Raw genomic sequence first — 20056 nt, forward strand, 5'->3', positions numbered from 1 at the left:
ATATATATGTGTTGGTGTATGGAAACTGCTGGAAACATGCAGAAAACAGCATAGTGGCATTGGGAATTTTTTGGGGCAAATAAGATTAGATAAGTATGACAAAAGAGTATGACAGATCAATTTCGATTTGAGTGTATTAGGCCAATTGTCTTAAAATTAGGATACACAACCTTAGCATCAAGGATTGTGAACACTTGAGTGTCAATTGCCATTTAATAAAACATAAATAGCCATACCATCATACAATAAAGATGTGGAAAATATAAGTTTCTTCACAGCACATAAATATATACATAAAGAGAGAGCAGCAACTAAAAATCACATCTGACTAATCAGCTGTATAGCTACAACCTGAGTAAAAGTACAGTGATTAAAAATAGGGAAAAGAAACCTACAGGAAGAGGGTAAATAATGGTCAGTCAAATATTAAATTCCATGTTTCAAACTTTACATAATTGTCCTAGACAGTGAATTTTCCAGCTGTTAATCCTAACTGCAAACCTCAAGCTCTCAGAACGTAGTCGCTTAGAAGAAATCCAGTCCCAATGTGGATTAAGCCCACAAAGACCTTTGTGAGTTTATGTAAAACTTTGCTAACTCTGTTGTGATTGTATTGCACTGCGCAGCACATCTTAAGTGCTGAATGACTTCCAATTCTTGAAGAGTAAGGGAGCTGACAAGGACACAGTCAAGCTTGGCTCAGTATCTGCCGTGGAATAGAATTGTAACTTTAAAGTTTGAGCCATTGTATTTACCAGGAAGGAGATCAGTCATTTCAGGCTCTTCCAAGCCCTTCCAAACTACTCTTATATCCCCATTTAGGAAGGAAAATTACAACAATAAAAATATTTTAAAAGATGTTGATGATAAAATACCTCAGACAGCATGGAAATATCAGTTGTATTTGTTATCTGGTACTCCTTACTACAATGTTTGTTGTCAGACTTCTAATGTTGCAAAACTGCAACATTCAGTGAATTCAGCATTGCCTCATGTTTGATAATTTGTATTAAGTTGTAAGGCAACTCTCAGAGAAAGGGCACATAGAAATTGTGCTGGCCATACCAGCCATTACCATAACACTGTAAACAATATAGACCTTGTACAATATTTATATTAAATGTTAACAAATATAAAGTATTATTGCAGTGCAATATTACGTTTGAAGAGGGTGCCCTTCACATAATGCCCTGTATGAAGAAAAAGCAGAGCACAGAAAGAAAACATATTACAAGGAACGCACACTACAAAGAACATACCTCCAAGGAGAACACTGATAGGCCGATCTGTGTCATCAAAATACTGTCCGGTTATTGTTAGCATATTTCCACCCTGGATACTTCCAGCAGCAGGTGAGATTCCAGAGACAACTAAATAAACGTTTCATAAGAGGTTTCAACACAATAAACTGTGAGTTATACGGTACACATTAACTTTTTCCCTTTGAGTTAACAAATGTTTTATGAAATCTAGTGGTACGAGTTAAATATTTTCCTTATCTCTAAATATGTCTTATTTTTTTAACTGTAAAACCAAAGCTGAACAGGAGTTGAAGTGCATCTAAAGTCACATGAGAGATAATTGATTTTCAGTGATTGAAAATGTGCATCCCCACAAAAAGCGCTGATGAGTGTGTTGCTTGAGTTTCAGAATTCTATCCTAACAAATGTTAGATGGAAATTTAATTCAGTTCTTCTGTTTGTGCTGAAAAAAATCTATTATTTAGGTCACCTATACTTTTTTGTTGATTTTTGCTCCGCCTCCTTGCATTTTTTCATGCTGAGAATTCATGTTGGAGAGGCACTAAGAGCTGCCAATAAAAGTTTCATCATTCACAAGCAGGTTTTCAAATTACATCAAGTGACGTAACCTTACATAATAGACTATTTTTGAATGAACAATATTGATGATTCTTTGACTATAGAATATGTTTGAAGACTTCCCTCTTTTTTCCTAAAAATCAGTAAATGCTTGCAAGCACCCATATGATGCCTGTAACAAGGGAGAATGCAAAATCCATACCTGCATAGGTCTGAAACATTGCAATCTTGTTCATTGAGGACACAAAATAAGTATTCAACCGTGGAGCACTCCTGTGGGAAACAATGACATAAATCACCCATAGATCCAAATCCTCTTATTAATCACTTATAATAATGAGAATAAAGTAAGCAATTATTGAATCAATATCAATACTTTTCAAAGGGTTATTTATAAATAAATAAAACAAAAGTTTTTATATTTTGATCTACACGGTTATTAAAATAACAGACATTTATCAAAACAAAGGAGCTGATTAGGATGGTGGTCCCTATCATAGATGGGACCGCCCGACAGGATGTGGGTGGTCCAGCCAATGAAATCACAATGCGACCGCCACTAAGGTGGTCGCATTGTCTATGTTTTGTATTGCAGCGGGTGCTGCGTGCTGCAGCACACGCCGCAGTGCAAAGCATAGACATGAAACATATCAACGCACTGTTATGTAGGAGGGCACCAGAGGAGCCCCCAACAAACAAAATCAAAGGCCAGGGGGAAAAGGGGGCCCGCTACAGGCCCCCAATGTCCCTTTCCCCCAGCCTTTACATGGAGGGTGAACTGCCATGAAACGGCTGGCGGGGAGGGACATCATAATCCCTGTGGAGGTGCCTGGCAGGCACTGCCACCATTGTGGGGATTATGGCAGCCTCCGACGTAACGACGGGCTCAAGGAGTCCATCAGATGTGTGGTAGTTGGTATTTCCGAACGCCATCACACCGTCCGCCGTTCTAATGTGGAGGACTGGAAACTTGCCTGCGATCACTGTGAGACCGCCACCGACTGGCTGTTGGCGGCGGTCTCACTGTCATCACCAATGGCCCTAAAGTTCTAAAAACGTATGCCCTACCTTCTGAAATGGTTCTCAGATCTCCAGAAAGATTTATCAGGCTACAAGAATATGTTACTATGCCTCTTGAAAAAGCGAAAAGGCTGCCTTAGCCTCTTCAAGAACTTTTGGAAAGGAATTTCACAACCTGTAGAAGTTGTCAGAATTTGGAGCAAGTACCTAGCAATTGAGTGAGCTGTGGGGCACAATAAAATGTATTATTCCTCCTAAATAAATAGATCTCCGTGTAGCTGCCAAGCCATCCATAACTATGCCTGCTTATACAAAATGACGTTAAGTACACAGTGACAAGTAGCATTTTGTAATTGTTCACGGTGAGGGCATAATTTCCCCAAAATATAGCATACCCCCTTTTATATATTTTATAAAAGTGGTGGGTTCAGATGGGTGCACTTTAAGAACTCATCTGTACAGATTTACGAGGCACACTTCAGGGGTGACTTAGTTTATGTATAAAAGTATTTTATTCTAGATGGCAAAGGCACTTTTCCTTACCACGTGTTACTACATTTCTTTTGAACAGCAGCCCAGACAGACAACAGTGGTGCTCTCTGGAGCTTTGCATTTATATATATCGGTGGTGTCAATTCACACTGCAGCCTACATAAGGCATTTAATTTCCTTGTCACTGGTGCATTTTCTGCAACATCTACAATGACTTTACAGAAAAGTTAAATAAGACAATTCGGTGAAACCAAGGCATAGTCATGTTTGGCAGAGTCTTTATGTTTTAATAAAGCATTTTATATGCAAGCTAGGCCTGAATGCATGTAAATGTGGTTTTATTTAATATTAAGCTGATGCATGGAAGAGATGCACAACCGTTAGAATAGTGATGCCCACAGCGTGTGCTCGATGAACACATGTTCTCTTCAGAAATGCAACGTTTTCTGACAATAAAAGGACAGCGAAGAAAGAACTTTCACATAACCGGTGGAAGGGTAGATGCCTTGTAGATATCCTTACTGGAAGGAAGAAGAGAGAAGCAAGCAGCAGCCTCCGTAGCTTCCAAATGCCACATTTTTGTAGCAAAGAAAGCAGGAGCCGAGCATAAGCGACCCCTTTTCATTAGTGGAAATGTCTAAAACCGGCAAAGATATATCAAGTACCAGTGAAGGGGTGGAGTTAAACACACGGACCTGAAGCTGAGGGGAAATGATGAAGGGATGAAATTCCACAGTTACAGAAAGACAGTCTAATTTAAGCTTACTAAACATGTAGAGCCATTACTGTTAGGCGGCTGACAAGGTACAAATATTTTTGGTAGAGAGCAGGTTGGGGAAATATGATGAAATATGATCAGGCTTTTTTTTAAATTAGCTCTGATTTGCTTATCAGCAGCTGAGTTTTTTGTAATTATACACATTCTGATCTACTTGATTTATAGACTCATGCTTTGAAATAAATAGTCGTATAGTTGTAAAATGCCAACTGTTTGTGCATACTGATTTTGGGGAACCAGTGCGGAGCTCCATCAAACACCTGCAGGTAAGAGGTTCTCCCACAGGTATGTCTGTATCCCCAACCCTCTGTCTCCAATAGAGCATAACTCAATGCAGGAGAACTGAGATACACCTCCAGTTCCACTTTTTTGCCAAAAGGGTTAAACTTCTTTTTGTGGCTAGTGGATCTACTGGGTGCGACCTCGATAGAATTGTATTGAAGATGAAATCATAATAACATTTTTTGTTGAAAAGAATACACACCTCACCAATTTTTTTGTATTGGCATAGTACAAAGATCACGAAGCAAACAAAAATCAGGCAGGAAAAATGTGGAGGACCACAGCAAAAATGAGGTATTTTCTTACAGTGGTTTTAAAGTATTTTAATTAATGACAATATCCTTAAGGACCTAATGAATTTACTTGCAGAGGATGCTTGCATTTATCTACCCCATAGTCCTATTTTCAATAACTTATAAACAAATACATTTATCTCTTTAAAACATGTACTTATTTTTGAGGTGATAAGCAATACAGAGCCAAAACTTAACAGCTCGCCCTCACAAAAAGAGTATACAAGTAGTACTACCGTTGAAACGGAAAAACAAACTGTTACTCAAACATTAAGGAATTCATTTTATTTTTAATATCTGAAATGTGGTTTACCGTCCGTATTGAGCATCCAGAATGAAGCTGACATTATGATGGCCTGTGAAAATAAACAACAATAGAACGTTTAATTTGGTATTTCTTAAGAACATAAAAAATATGTACAGAAATTGACACTTACCAACATATGTTCCAGTCATTTTACAAATAATAGTTCCCATGTCATAAGAGGTAAGCTGTAAACCATGTCTAAAGGAAAAAATCAAAATAATTAACAGATGCATTTTCTGTCTACAGTTCTCTGTATACTGTAATATCATGAACAAGAGACGAGTTTACTCAGGAACTTCTTTTGAGTTGTCATACAAATACACTAACTATTCACCAGAAATATTTAAACATAAAAACCTATGCTCCAACAATGTTTAAACTACAATCAATCCAGCAGATGTTTTTGGCCTCAGAAAACATTTGAGAGCAAAATATTGACAGGGTCTGTAAAAACTCCGCAGCAATTTTACGTGGTTCAGTTGCATTGTAAGAGGTTATAGCAGTTGGATTGTCACATTTCAATTAAAAATATAGCTTAACCCTGTCATCATTAGACTCACCTCAACTCTTAACCCTAAAGAGACTTTTGGTAAAAGGTACAAAAATGTAATTCAGCACAGTGATTTTCAGAGTTATATTACACTTGTCATGTAACAGAAACATAGCTGTGCATAGGCAGGGCAAGGGCACCTTAATGGACTTTTGTGTTTAACTTTCCAAATAGTTCATTGGAAGGTTTTTTTAATGGGATTTTGGTCTTCAAGTACATGGATCACATGACGCTTTTTATGGAGAGAATTTAAAGATAAGGGGAATGTAACAAATACATTTAATTTTGACATTTGCAGTGTGGGAGGATCTCCCAACCTCCATGGGTAGTCAACCCAGTGTGTTGCCAGCCCTGAAGTATTCCAAGTGTTCATAGTACACACTATGAACATTTGCATGGTTGTTTTACCTTTTTTCTTAGTATGGAAAAAGAGAATATCACATTTTTCAAATAATACTTGGAACTACCCATGAATTCATGCGTTACAGACATGATAAAGAAAGCCAGGCCAACAAATATATGTATTGTTAATTTTCCAAAAACTACTGAATGAATGTGCACAAATCAATCAAAGGTACAGGTCGGATTAAAGGTCTACTTTCATATCAAGTTTAGTGGTTTTCGGTTCTGCTTTGATTTCTGTAGGATGATATTTCAAAAGACAACAACTTGTTCTTGAAACATGTTGTGCAGATCATTAAAAGGCAGCAAAGGTATAGCAAAAAAATTCATAAGATACAAATTGCTAAACATAAATACAAAGTACAATAATAAAAGCAAGATTAAAGTGAAGTGATGGTTAGCTTTGGTTATAGCACCTAAATATATATTTTTGAGAGTCAGAAAATCACTGAAAAAAGGAAGATTTAAAGTGCAGGCATAGTTCTGAATTAACATTATGGTTAACTTCGCAATCCAAAACTCCCAACACCCACAAGAACCATAACTCAAATCCAGTGTTCATGACCTTAGACTTGATGTGACAGATGCAATTACAAATGTTGTAAATAATCTTACACATGAGGTTGCCTATCATATTACCCGTTCTCCTATGAAAGTGATGGCTATGAACTTTGTATGATTTTTTGGTGTCAGTATGTATTGTAATTTAATTAGGTTGTGCTTTTGTATTGATGCTTATCGGTATAAATATTGTGAGGTCATGAGCTTTGCACTGTTGGCCGCCAACCCTAAATCAACTGATAATTTGGGTGATTTGTAGTTGCAACTAAGAGGTTCGGCTTGGCATGCCTATGACAACTAAGCAATTCAATGCTAGGCAAAACAGGCTTGTCACTACAAGTAAAATAAAAATGCAATTTAAGGATTTAAGATGTAATGACTTTAGTTAATTGGTTAATGAAACTGATGAAATTACACAGGATGACATTAATTACATTTGTGAAGCTCTCTGCACTTTTATAAACATGAAACCGTATCGGGAATTTATAAATGTATGGGCCCTGTGCACACCTAATTTTATGCTATACTGCCACATTAAAGGTACAGGGAGGAATGCTTGCAAGTTGCCTAACAACTGGCAATCATTCTGGGATAGTGTTCCAACCCATTGCTTTTTTGTCCACCGTGCCTCTTCAGTTTGGGCCCAGCCATATGCAAATCAGTCTTGATTCTGCTCCAATAAGAACAGTCCTTCCGGAACTGCCAGGTCAGGCCCTCCCTGAATCGGAACACAGGTAGCTCAAGACCAGTTTCATCCTGATTGGGGCTCTTCATTGGCCTGTCGATTGGTTTCAGTGGGATAGTGAGCACGGGATCCACATCTAGGTGATGTCAGCGATTTCTTTGTTGGGACCAACCATGCAGTCTTGTGGGAAATAGTGTGCACATATTACAATAGTCAGCACTAAACATGCAAATAAACCACTTTGATGGTCCTAAATAAGCAACCTGTTGTAGATTTGTGTGCTTGGTACTTACAGAGTATCTGAGTTTGGTACGAGCAGTTCACAAGGCATTCCACCCGCATAGGTTCTGAAAGAGGTAGACAGATAACAAGTTTAACAAGTTTGATTGTCCATGATGCAAAAAGGTATCCATCAGAAATTCATTAAGTTACAAAAATAGATTCACGTTTACATACCCTCCAATAAGTAAAGTAACTAAAACAAATGTTTCATGCAGTAGCATCAGTATATGCTAGTAGTTCAAAATAAATTGCTTGCGAGCTTAGCTTGAAAATTATTCAATATTGCGCTTGAAGATGTAGATTCTGTTATTACCTGCAAGCACTCCAAAGATGGCTGTGATTGCGTTAGGTGGCAACAGACCTTACAAAGCAGGGAGACTGCAGGTACCAAGGATAATCAATCCGATTCTATCTTACATCAGATATCATTGTGAAATTGCATATAGTCTATGCTGTAAATATGCAGGTGTGCAGAGAGTATTATGCTAGTTGTTACTATCGTGATTTCAGTTACGTCGGACTGTGGTGATAATTTGTTTTGCACTTTAGTAATAAATGTGGAAATGTGTAATTAGAAAACTTGTACTAAGTAACATACGTTTTTGGGCCACATTTATTTTCTTTGGCACAACATTAACCTATTTACTCTGAACCATCAGATGTGATCACCAATTAATGTCAAATGTATTTTAATACAGACACTTAATGCAGAACTGTGGTGGCTTACGGAGCACCTCAATACTGTTAGTATAACTTACCTCAAAATTCGGACATTTAATCCATTAGAACTGAGGGCGGTGTTGCTGCCGTAGACATCAGTGAGAATCCTTCCGCTCATGGTGATCATCGAACCTGTCACAGCACATAAATTACAATATTAAACATCATTTCAACATGGCCATGGCCTGACTCTGGGCGACAGTGATCCCTTTGTTGTTGGATAAGGGAAGAGGGCAGTCTAGCCACTGTAGGGCGGGCAGTCCCTGCAGTAGGGACTGGTGCGCTGCAAGGGGAGCCACTATAGCAAGAGCAGGACCACAGGCCACTAGGGTGAAATCACCTGGCAACAGAGATCTTGCAATCAAGCCTTTTAGCAAACAGTAAAAGAGCACGCCCGAGGGCAGCAATTTACATTGCATGGGTATTGAGCTCAGATGCTGTAATTTAGGTGAAATATGACAGTAGTATGTAGTATGACAGAGCTATGTATCGGTGCGCCCAATAGGCTTATGCAAGGTGCCTGGCTCTGCGTATTTAGGGTGGATTTTGTGCACACCCTGTCCTTTTCGTTAGGACTCATTTTTGGAAAGTGAAGGAATTACAGTACCGTGTGGCTCTCTGAGATCTTGGCATCCGTTATAGACCCCTCACTCATCTGAAATATTGTTGTGGCGCGGGTGCTTTCATAACCTACTGCATGCCTTAATATTGATTTTATTTTTTATTTTGAGCACCAGGGTGATGTACTCCCTATATGTACCTACCACTCTATTATGGGCCCACTTAACATCGTAGATATACATTGGGGATCCACTGCAAGCACATATGGACTGGACAGCATACCACTGCTGAAGTGCCACTGATTGCAAATACGCACCATTATGTTCAGGCAGGCACTGTCTCAGCTTTGCTACTTTTAGTTGTTGTGCAGGAACTACAGAGATCTCAGACTCTAACAAGTGCCTGGCGCAGCCCCTGTGTCGCAGCTCGGCACCAAACTAACGTGTTCCTTTAGTGCTGGTGTGAAACATTATGTCTTTCAGATAAGCTGAACATCCTTGTTCCTTAAGCAGAGGTAAATAAGTGCAGGGCGCAGTACTGTAGCAAACAGGGATGGCATTAGCGCTGGTGGTGCCCAGTAAGACAATGTTTGCTGCCCCCCCCCGCAATGACCTCCTTCTCTGATGATTCCCTCACCACCACCCTTTAACAGTGCTCCTTAAGTCTCCATAACCATTCTCTCACATGCATTTCTTTTGTTTTATGGAGCCATTCATACTAGTGTAGGGTATCAGAACACTTTACATCACATACACAGTACACAGAGGCAAGAATCATATGTGTGTAAATCAGTGTATAGGAAATGTTACAGTAGACAAAGGACCACAAGGTGTAGAAGTCACATGTCATCTATATTGGTAGACAGTATAGTTTAAGAGTGCTTGGTCTGGAGAAGCATACACTCAGAAGTTAAAACATGACACCATGGTTGGGGGTTGTCTTAACTAATAAGAATGTATTTCTAGCCAAATGATTTTTTTTATATTAGTAGAATGAAAGACTGGGCAAAACATCTTAACTCTCCAACCTATACTTTGCAGTTTGCATACAGTGCTTTGATGACACATTAACTGTTGTCCTATTTTAGGATTTTAACCTATAAACTACAAGTAACACAAGGGTCTCTGTCAAAAGCAGTAACCTACTGAACTAGCTACATTATATGCATTTGTGATCTGCATGGTACACGTTCTTTGCATCAGACATATTAGCCCTCTGGGCTAGCTTTTGATGAGTCAAAATTGCCACTAGACAAAACTCCGATCTCTTTTCAGAAAGAACAGGCAAGGAACGCGGCAGAAGGTGCTTTTAAAATTATAATATACTTGAAAACATGGCATTGTCAGTGCCCAGTGCGGTGGCACCGGTCGCACCGCCCTGCTAGCAAAGGCAGGCTTGCTGCACCTAAGCAGGTAGTGGTGTGGGGGATGTGATGCTTGAATAAATTGCATAAGATGTGTACTGGGGAGCTAATAATGATGGTGAGGAGTTTGTATACATTTAGCATTCAGTGATTCTTTCGTCCTTGTTTAGTTCTACACTATCCACAACAATTTTAATGTGTCCTTTGAATTTTAAGACCGACCTTTATCAAAAGCATGATGAACTTTTTATCAACAGGTGATGAAGTACCCAATATTGTCAAGGGGAACCATTGCAGAGGTAATAATTCCATGAAGTCTATAAGGTAACACTTTATAAAACCATAATTTATATCATCACCAAGGAAATATTATTCAGGCCTTACTTCATCACAGTGTAATGTTGTTGGCATTTCTTGAAGTGATCACGCAGGATGAATAAACATTCCACCCTCCTTCCTCAGCCCAGAATATAGGAATGTTTCTCAACTCCAATTTTAGTTTTCCCCTTCAGAAAATAAACTCATACCCACCTGTTTTTACTATCTAAAGCTATTGTGGAAAGCTTCTCTGATGCTTTCTTTAGAACATCAGAAGTCAATGCTGCAGGCTCTAGTCCTATATGTATTACTGGAAGTCTTTGTACCTCATTTTATTGGCAACATTTTGTGTCAGATTCAAATTAATACAGAACAGTGCTGCCAGGCTTCTGTTATGGATTCCTCCATATTAATCAATCTTCGTCATCTTCGTATTATTCACTGGCTACAAATTTAGAAGCGCCCCACTTTGAAGGGCTTTTGTATGTGCCATAATGTCTTGCTGGATTTGTCCCAAATTCAATCAGGTCACAACTCACCCCCATTGTCCCCTTTGTACGTTGTAAGCTCTTGTTATCTTCAAAGTAAAAAAAGGGCTTGTTTGGGACTAGAGGGTTCTGTTCTTTTTTCACCTTTCTATTAAGCTGTAGAACAAGGTCCTGATTTAGTATCATATCAGTATGTAATTATCTAGTTTTCCGTGAAACCTTAAGACCTGTTATTTTGAACGAATTCCCTTATCTGGAATTAACCCTTTTACTAGTGCTGGGAAACCCTGGTTTGGAAACTGTTACACTTTTATAACTCCCTCAGTTGTTCAGAATAACAGTTTACTTTGTAGGTGGAATACTTTAATAGTTTAATTCTTGTGTGTAAGCAGTGACATTATTTTGTAGAGGTTACCACAGTTTTTCTGTTGGTTTTACTGGTATTATTTATGACTGAGCTGTGACACTGGCATGAAGTGGAACTGTGAGTGTGCTTTGTTCCTGAACATGTACTTTTCAATTGGTTAGCCCAACTGACTACCAGTAAGACTCTGGTAAGCTGGCAAAGGTAATGCAATTGCGGTGTGTAATTTAAATGCCACATGTGGCTGCTATGTGAGTGTACAACACTCACAAGGATGAGTAATGTGTGACTCTAGAGAACACAGTTTTGCAAATAAAGTATAAAGGTGGGGCTTGCTAAATATTGAAAAAGGTATGTCTCCTCAGTGAAACGTTTCCAAAAACTGTTTGTTACCATGTACCTCTAAATGCATTTTCCACGGGCAGGCATAGCTTGAACTAAAAGCTTATATTTGTAACTTCAGCTGGAAAAATAGTAGAAACTTCAATCAAAATAGTTTCTATATTTTATCAAAAATGACAATTAATTATGACAGAATAAAATGTCATTTAAAAATTGTACGTTTTGCTGTCTGAGATCAACTTGGAATTGAAAGCAGTTCTGCTTACTGCCTCTACCTCAATGACTTTAGTGAGCATCTCAGATTAGATTTAACCAAGTGGACTTCTGGAGGACAATTTAGATACATCTCCGAGCTTGAAGGCTGAAGTGGTTCAAGCGCTAAACAGTTAGAAAGAGTGAGTCAGCTGGGCGAGTTATAGGAACACATTGCTATGGCAATGACTGTCACAACAGCAATCTCTATCAAGTGGAAACAACACATTGAAGATCTAGGTGACAGAAAATACTTGGCCTCAAAGCCCTTTATGAGATTGAAGAATGTCCAAAGCAGGAGGGACAATTGATTCCAGGAAAAGGAGACACATGCCTCCATCATTTTTATTTGGGGATAATGACATTGGCCACATTTCTGCAAATGAAAATGGATAGGGCTGTTGTAAGCGAGGAACTCTTGGAAGGTGCACAGTAACCTGACAGAGGAAGTGCTCTCTCTCTCTCTGATTCTATTTTCCTTGGTCCATATTGTCATTGCCTTTGCCATTATTGTTGGCAGAGCCCGGACTTTCCTTGGACTCCTTGGCTGAACCATAGATTGGCAGTGCCTTGCTGGGTCTTTCCTTTAGCCCATTTTCTATGCCCTTTCCTTGAACTGTCCTGGTGACCCTTAGAGCTTTTAGTTCCTTTAATCTGTTTATTGTGTAGTTTTACACTACATATTTAACTGACTTTATTGATACTCTAGTCCAAGCTTACTAAAAATGCTTATTGCTGCTTGTTTCCTTATCCATGCTTATATAAATCAAATTGCAAACTCTTTAATGTCCGAGTCTCTTGAGTTTCATGAAAGTTCTTTTTTTACAGGGACTGTGTTTGGGTTTGTTAAACTACTAATGCACAGTGAACGTAGCCATAAATGTTTCTCTAAACATCAGGTTCTGGTATTGCTTTTCTGTATAGCAGTAGCAGAGTTGATAGTCTGTGTGATCCTAACTCGTTTATATTTCATTTGGACGTTGGGACTTCCCATTGCTATTTATATCTTTACAGTATGGTCCTGAGGGCCATATATCGGACTCTAATCACTAATTTGTAAACTGGCTACCAATTCCTAGCCCTCATTGGGTAGCCAACATGCAACCACCCTAGTTCCTCCACCCCTCAATACAATAAGCAAGATCCACCGGAGGACAAACTAGGATAACCGAAAATATTCATTGATGATCCACATTTAATAAAACAAAATGTTGAGTCAGTGGAATGCTGGATCAATAGAACATCAAAAGAAGAAAAGAAGATTCTGCCTCAATACTGAATAAAGAAGACTTAAGAACCCTTTGTATCTGTTGGCATCAAGTGACTGAATCTGCTCTGCAAGCATCATCTGGCTCAACTTCTGTTACTCCTACTGGGACACAAAAGGCAGAAGGGCTCCCTGTTCTGAAAATAATTCAGCTGAACAATCATAAGTGGACTTGCTTGAAACTTGGGAGAGAGTCCTGGCAGAGAGTGACTTTATGCTTCGATGCCTGCTTTGCGGACCTGGTGGCTATAGGAAAATCCCGGAGTGACAGGCCCAATAATCTTTTGTGGATAGTGCTGAGGTCACCCAAGGAGGGGTGTACTCTTGGCAGGCATGATTTCTAGATCTGTCCTGGTCAAGACGTTTTCCATTAAGAAAAAGGCTTCAGCTGGACTTTGTGATGTCCTACCCTGCTCCAAAGTACAGCCATGCTGTGCTGAGGATTTTGAGAATCATAATATTGGCTAACCTAAATGTAAAGCTATGGGACAGGGACAGTGACTTCAATTGTTACAAAATCTGACTTTCTCCAACTTGCCACCATAATTGGTGGCTTCAGTGAGAATTCATTGACAACATATCTGATCTCAGGGGAAGATCACCAGCTTCAGTATGCTGCCATGTGGCACTGTAGGATTTGTGAATTCCAGAAAAGTCCCTAAGTGAAAACTCAAACTGTGCCATTTTGTTAATTAAGTTTTAATTGAATTTGATAAATTAGTTTGTAAAATGTATTATGCTGTGTTCTTATCTTTAGTGTTGTTTGTTATTACTTACACCTAACACATTTCTCTGGGGAGCTGCCTGTTTCTTCGGTCATAGCAACAAGGTGCTAAGCAGAGATTCACTTCGCTTAGTCCATTTGTGTTTATTAAGTTGGGAGTTGTGTTCCCTTTTACATCTTTTATTCAACAAGGAGTTAAAGAGGGAAAATGTATGCCAGGCCACCCTTCACTCAATCTGTAATACAACAACAAAGACCTGGCAACAAAAAAGGCACTTCTTTGAACAATATAATTACATGGGATTCCTAGTAGGGTAATGTTTTCTCACTTTTTGGGAACTATTAAGTATTAAGTTGTATGGCACTGGGGATTTAATGATAGTTCATGATAAGAACTACTAATGTTGGAGTAATAGATTTATACATTACCCTACTAGGAATCCCATGTAATTATATTGTTCAAAGAAGTGCCTTTTTTGTTGCCAGGTCGTTGTTGTATTCCCTTTCACATCGACAGCCCTGTTGCTGAAACCATGTAATTCTGGACTAATTTGCTGTACTATATTTTAATCACTAGCATAAATTCTTCACAGCAATTTGGTAGTGGGTGGGACTTGGCCCACACTTTCACCCCTTGATGATGTCACGTGAGTTACATCATGTTACTTTTCACTCTAGTGCCAGCGCATCATGTGATATTGGAGACCATTTGACCCCAATAAAATTACAGGAAGAGGGTACAATGACCCTTCAATAACTGTAAAGCTAGCATCAATCTTTAACATTTCAAAAAATAAATTAAGACAGGCAGAGCACAGCAGGCACTGCTGCAGCCTGTGCTCAATAAATGATGCACTGGCCATCAGTTGCTGTACCCCAGATTACCATGTCATTAATTATGCCCCCCTGGTTCAAGGGGGGGGGGGAGGATGACACACATTTTCTTAGTTTCTTCTGCAATGGGGAGTCAGGAGATGGTTCATATTAATGCTGAGATATTCAGTGGCAAGTGGTTCATTTTATAAAGCAACAAACACTTGCAATGACACCCGGTTTGGCTTTTAAGAAATGTTGTATGGTAATGTGACACTTTACAAGTAAATATCATGGGAATGGATTTGAACTTGTGTGGAAGATAAGAACTGTAGAATAATGTTGGTGTAGGTTAAAAGGTCAGAAAACAGTTGCATTGACAAGCCAGACCTAAAAATCCATGTAGGTCAATGACTGCCCTTCTCTCATCTGTGCTGCTGCCAGAGAGAAACACCAAAAATTATCTTGTTATCTAAGACACTTTATTAGCTTTAAAGTGTCTTGTGTGTGCCTTTGAAAGTTCACACTCAGGTTGCTGGATAAAGAAACAAAAGGAACACAGCTGCATTAACCCCTTCAGCGCGGCGGGGATTACCGCGCTGCGCTGAAGGGTTCGTGCGCGGGCGGGGCCGTGACGGAGTGGTTCCGTCATCCGCACAGCGCGACCGACGCGCATGACGGAACCACTCCGTCACACGCATCGAAGGGGTTAAGGACAAGCACAATTTTTGTGGAAGCACACAACTTCTGCCCAATCAAAACCTGTCCTTCTGGCTCTCAACATGTAGGTGGAGCCAGAGCACCTCTTTAGTGATATGAAATTGTCTGGTCACAGCTGCCCTGTCCAGTGGCGGCTCTTCGAGGGAGTGCTGCTGGGCGGTAGGGCGGGGGAGGGGCAGGGTGGGGGGGTCATAAACTCCGGCATACGGCCGAACGGAGCTAAGTAAATAAATAAAGACGTAAAACGAATTACATTGCGTATGCTGCATCACGCTGCAGCGCCCGCAATGTAATTTGTTTTATTTATTTACTTAACTCCGTTCGGCTGTATGCCGGTGTCTACTAACCCCCACCCTGCCCCTCCCCCGCTCACCGCCCGGCAGCACTCCCTCGAGGAGCCGCCACTGGCCCTGTCAAACCAGACATTAAAAAGGATCTAACATGTGATCTCTTGGAACATTTAAATTACATATATGTCCCGAATGAAAACACACACACGAACAACCTCTTTAGGCAATTGAAGCTGCATTAATGATATAGAGAAAGACAGTTTCTCAATTGAATAACATTCAAACTTTAACTTATTTCTGAAAAGATCAGAGTAGATGATTTTTTTTTATTTTAGCTTCATTCTATAATGTGAGCGCTAGAACCTATTTTTTATTTGTGAACAAGTTGAATTAAAAATAAAAGTGTGCTTTTTTCATCTAGAAATTTCAGCGCATAAACAAGTGCCCTTTCTGTGCGTTTTTGCTCCCGGTTCTTGAAAGTAACTGCCTTTTTTCAGTTGTAAAACCAACAATTAAAAGGTTATATATTTACTGTGTCTTACCTGGAAATCCGGATAAAGGTTGGATGCTGTTGATGGTGGGAGTATAGGACGAAGAAGCCTAAAAATATGAATAGCATTTGTTTTTTGTTAGAATGGCTATAAAACTCTCTCTTTTGCAAATCTACATTTTGATAAATATATGATTTGTCATACACATGCCAACGCTTTGAACCTCTATTTTCTCAGGAGCAGACACAAATTCTGAATAGTCTCGTTTTTTTTCACATATCTAAAGTAACAAGTATTTTTTATTTGATGTATGGGCTGTGTGTGAAGAATCAAAATATTCTGGGACTACGAATTTACTTTCAACAAAAGTCATGGAACCATTTGTTCCAAGATCTACACATGATAGATGTGAACGTTGCACTGCATTTATTTATCCAATAAGAAAAGACGAGGAGGCACTGGAATTCTCAAACAGTGCACCCCATGTTCTTTCTGCTGTAAATAAACAGTGCACCTCCAGAGAGAAGAGTTTCATCAGCATGTCACTTCAATAAAAGGAAACCTGATGTAAGAGAAGTTTTACACAGGTTGAAATAAATTATGAACAAGAATATGGTAATCTAATTTGCCTTACAGAGTGCTTGCTGAATCCCATATCTGTCCGTTCTCAAGTGTTACAACTTCCATATTATGTTCCCACAGGGCTCCAGTATCCCCACTGGTTAGCTTGTAAACATACAAGTGCCATGGCTCCTCGCGGCTAGATACAAAGCATGCCTAGTCTTCATTTTACTTCATGCTTTCTTCTAACACCTCCTTACATTTTCTGGCTGGATAAGAAAACATTTTTTTCTGATACTAATACATTGCCTTGGTGGTACATAAGCAAGAGCTTGGTACACACACCTTTTGCGGATCTTGTCAAACATTCACCCCAGTACAGAGATCTGGGCCTAGGGCCATTGTTTTTTTGCTCCCCATGCCATTCCAGTTTGGACTCAGCCATATGCAAATCAACCTTGACCCTGCTCCCCATGGGACCAGCCCAGGCCGAACTGCCAGGCCAGGACCCCCATGGACCAGAAACAAGCATCCTGGGAACGCTTTCGGGGTAGCACTTCCTCATCGGCCAGGCTAGCTTGAATACAATGGCACAGTGAGTACGGAAGTTACGTCTGGGCATACACTTATCATTTAGGGTGACTATAGAAACCCAAAAAGATGATTGGTGGATGCTGAACATTGTCAAACATTCACCCTAAGTCACAGATCTGGGTTAAATCCATTGTTCTTCTACTCACCATGCAACCCATGTTTCGATCCAGCCATATGCAAATCAGTCTTAACCCTACTTCCTATGGGAACAGTCCAGCCCCAGCTGCCAGACCAGGTGCTCCTTGGACCGGAAACCACCATGCTGGGACCGGTTTCGGAGTATCACTCACTGGGAGGACGGCCCTTTTCCCTAACAGAGGGAGTATGGGAGATGGAAGTGAAACGATGTTTTACCCACTTTTAAAAGGGATAGGCCATGCCAATGTACATGTGCAGGTTATTCAATCCCCATGTAAATCACCTGCCTATTGGCAAACTGTTTCTAAAAGTTGTGCTGGGAAATTGCTTTTCGAAACACTTTTGTATAAAATTGTACTGGTGCGGTGCAATTCAAGGAGTGTATTAACACGCCACCAGTTTGAAAGTTCATGAGCCACCCCTCCTTCGAATGCATTTGCTGCGTGTGCCGTCACTTCGTTCGTTACCTCAACACTCCAGCCTCTACCCTCCCACGTCAGAGGCTCAAGTGTTTAACTTATCATTTCTTTCAAATCGTCTGTTGGCACAAGTCAAGCTGTGTCTGGCAGGGGCTCTTATGGCCCTTCGAGTGATAACATACACAAATGGCTCTTAATAGATATACATCTGAAGAAGCACTTACAGAAAAGACGCACTGCCCCCCGCACATATCTGTAGCGGTGACTCCATTCACGCTCACGCGCACCGTGTATCGATCCTCTGGCATGGCTCTGGAAGGAGTGTGTGTGGGGGGGGGGATACAAACGAGAAGGGGTCACAGTTGTGATTGTTTACTTGCACGACAACAGGAATTACATTTCCGCATCCGTTCAGATAACACGGAATATAAGATTACCGGGTAAAGCAGGTTACTACCCCCTGATGACTGGCATCTCTCTCCACATCGCAAGGAATCGACTGGGTCGCAGACACCATTTGTACGAGGTTCCCCGTCAAGCCTCTGTCAACTAACTTAGGTAAGAAGTCGATCTGGTTGGCATCAGCGAAGCCTGAAAATGGAAAACCAAGTAGGTGCCTGTCAGCATCTGTGCAACAACATTGCATAAATGATAAATAATTCATATTTAAATGTTTTGAGACTATTCTAGCATTTCAAGACCATTTTACATGAACTGCCAATGGCAAAGTACTCCTGGTGGTTAGGGGCGTCATTAGCCCCCACTTTCGCATTTTGAGCGAGGGCTGGTGCGTGTCACTGGGCTGTTCTGTGTAACAATGAAATATTTGTAATGTTTAGGACTCCTTTCATTGCAATTGGAGACTCTGGTCTCCAAGAAACTCACACGTAGATGTCGTGCAGTGGAATGATGGGATGGAGGGGTGGAGAGAAAGGAAGGATGGAGAAAAGGATGAAGAGAGGATGAATGGATGAATGCAGAGATGGATGGATGAATGGATGGATGGGTGGGTGGATGGAGAGAAGGGTGAACAGAGGTTAGGAGAGCTAGATGATGGAGAGGAGGGATGGAGAAAAGGGTGGGAGAAGAACAGAATGGATAATGATTCGATGGATAAAACGATGATTGAGCAAAGAGAAAAGATGGATCGAAGGATGGAAGGGTGGATGGATAAAAGTACATACAGTATGCAACAAAAGAAAGCAAGATGGAACAAGACAGAAAGAACAATGGACAGAGAGAAAGACAAAAAGACTGAAAGAAGTATGGTGAGAAGGAAATAAATGTAATTATCTCCAACTATCGGGTTCACTTGCCTCATTCGCTCGCTCAGATCTATTGCTACTGACAAGGTTCAAAGTGGAAGGTGCTCTATTTTGCATGCTACTGTTGTTGTAACAATCAACCTCCTTCCTTCCATCGGTGTGTAGGACTTCCAGGTAGTTCCTGCCCAGCACTCTGAAAAATAAACTAGCAAACCAGGCACTCTGGGTTGAATGTTGACCGTCAGCACCACCTTCATACACAGTGTCACACTCGCATAAAACTCTTGCAGGAAGCGGCTGCATGCACTGGTAAGTGAGGCGGGGCGGGGCGCTGAGGGGGGAAGTCGACAGACGATGGATTAGGTATTATTTATTTATTTAATTATACCTATTCTGTCATCTGTCTACTCTCCCCCTCCATGCTTACCACTGCCGCCCGCCGCTGCTTGCAGGCGCAGCATCTTGAGCAGATGTATATTATTTGGAGCAGTGCTTGAAATGGAAAAATAGAAGTGCAGGTACTTAGTACCAGAGTGCCTGCTTGTTTCTGAGAAGTGCCGGTACTCTCCAATTAAAAGCATTGCATTTCTCTTGAGAAATGCCGGTACTCTCTCTCTCAAAATAAAAAAGTGCCGGTACTCCGTACCAGACAGTACCGGCCCATTTAAAGCACTGATTTGGAGGCAAAGTTTCATACTTACACTTCAACAGCATTGGCACAGTGACTCTATTGCAGACACAGAGTTGGAGTCGGGGCATTTTGTCTCACTTACAGGTACAGCATTGCATTCAAACGCAGAGTGCTCGTGATCACAGGGTCATCATCACGTGTGGACACGTGCAGCCTCAATCTCACTCATCGACACACACTCACACTCAAAGGAGCAAACTCAC

General features: G+C 40.4%; 1 protein-coding gene across 1 annotated transcript in view; it reads right to left on the reverse strand.

Annotated features, from left to right (window-relative positions):
• Positions 1–20056, reverse strand: part of LOC146830893 (fibrocystin-L-like) — a 533569-nt gene that overhangs the window by 491888 nt on the left and 21625 nt on the right. Inside the window, exons 4-12 of the mRNA XM_085603812.1 lie at positions 18335–18488; positions 18122–18209; positions 16237–16294; positions 8231–8324; positions 7484–7537; positions 5123–5190; positions 4999–5041; positions 2023–2093; positions 1260–1370 (exon numbers count right to left, since the gene is read on the reverse strand). Coding sequence (XP_085459938.1) covers positions 1260–1370; positions 2023–2093; positions 4999–5041; positions 5123–5190; positions 7484–7537; positions 8231–8324; positions 16237–16294; positions 18122–18209; positions 18335–18488 — 741 coding nt within the window. The remainder of the gene's footprint in view (positions 1–1259; positions 1371–2022; positions 2094–4998; positions 5042–5122; positions 5191–7483; positions 7538–8230; positions 8325–16236; positions 16295–18121; positions 18210–18334; positions 18489–20056) is intronic.

Source organism: Triturus cristatus, chromosome 5_1 (assembly GCF_964204655.1).
Source record: "Triturus cristatus chromosome 5_1, aTriCri1.1, whole genome shotgun sequence".
Taxonomy (NCBI): Eukaryota; Metazoa; Chordata; class Amphibia; order Caudata; family Salamandridae; genus Triturus; species Triturus cristatus.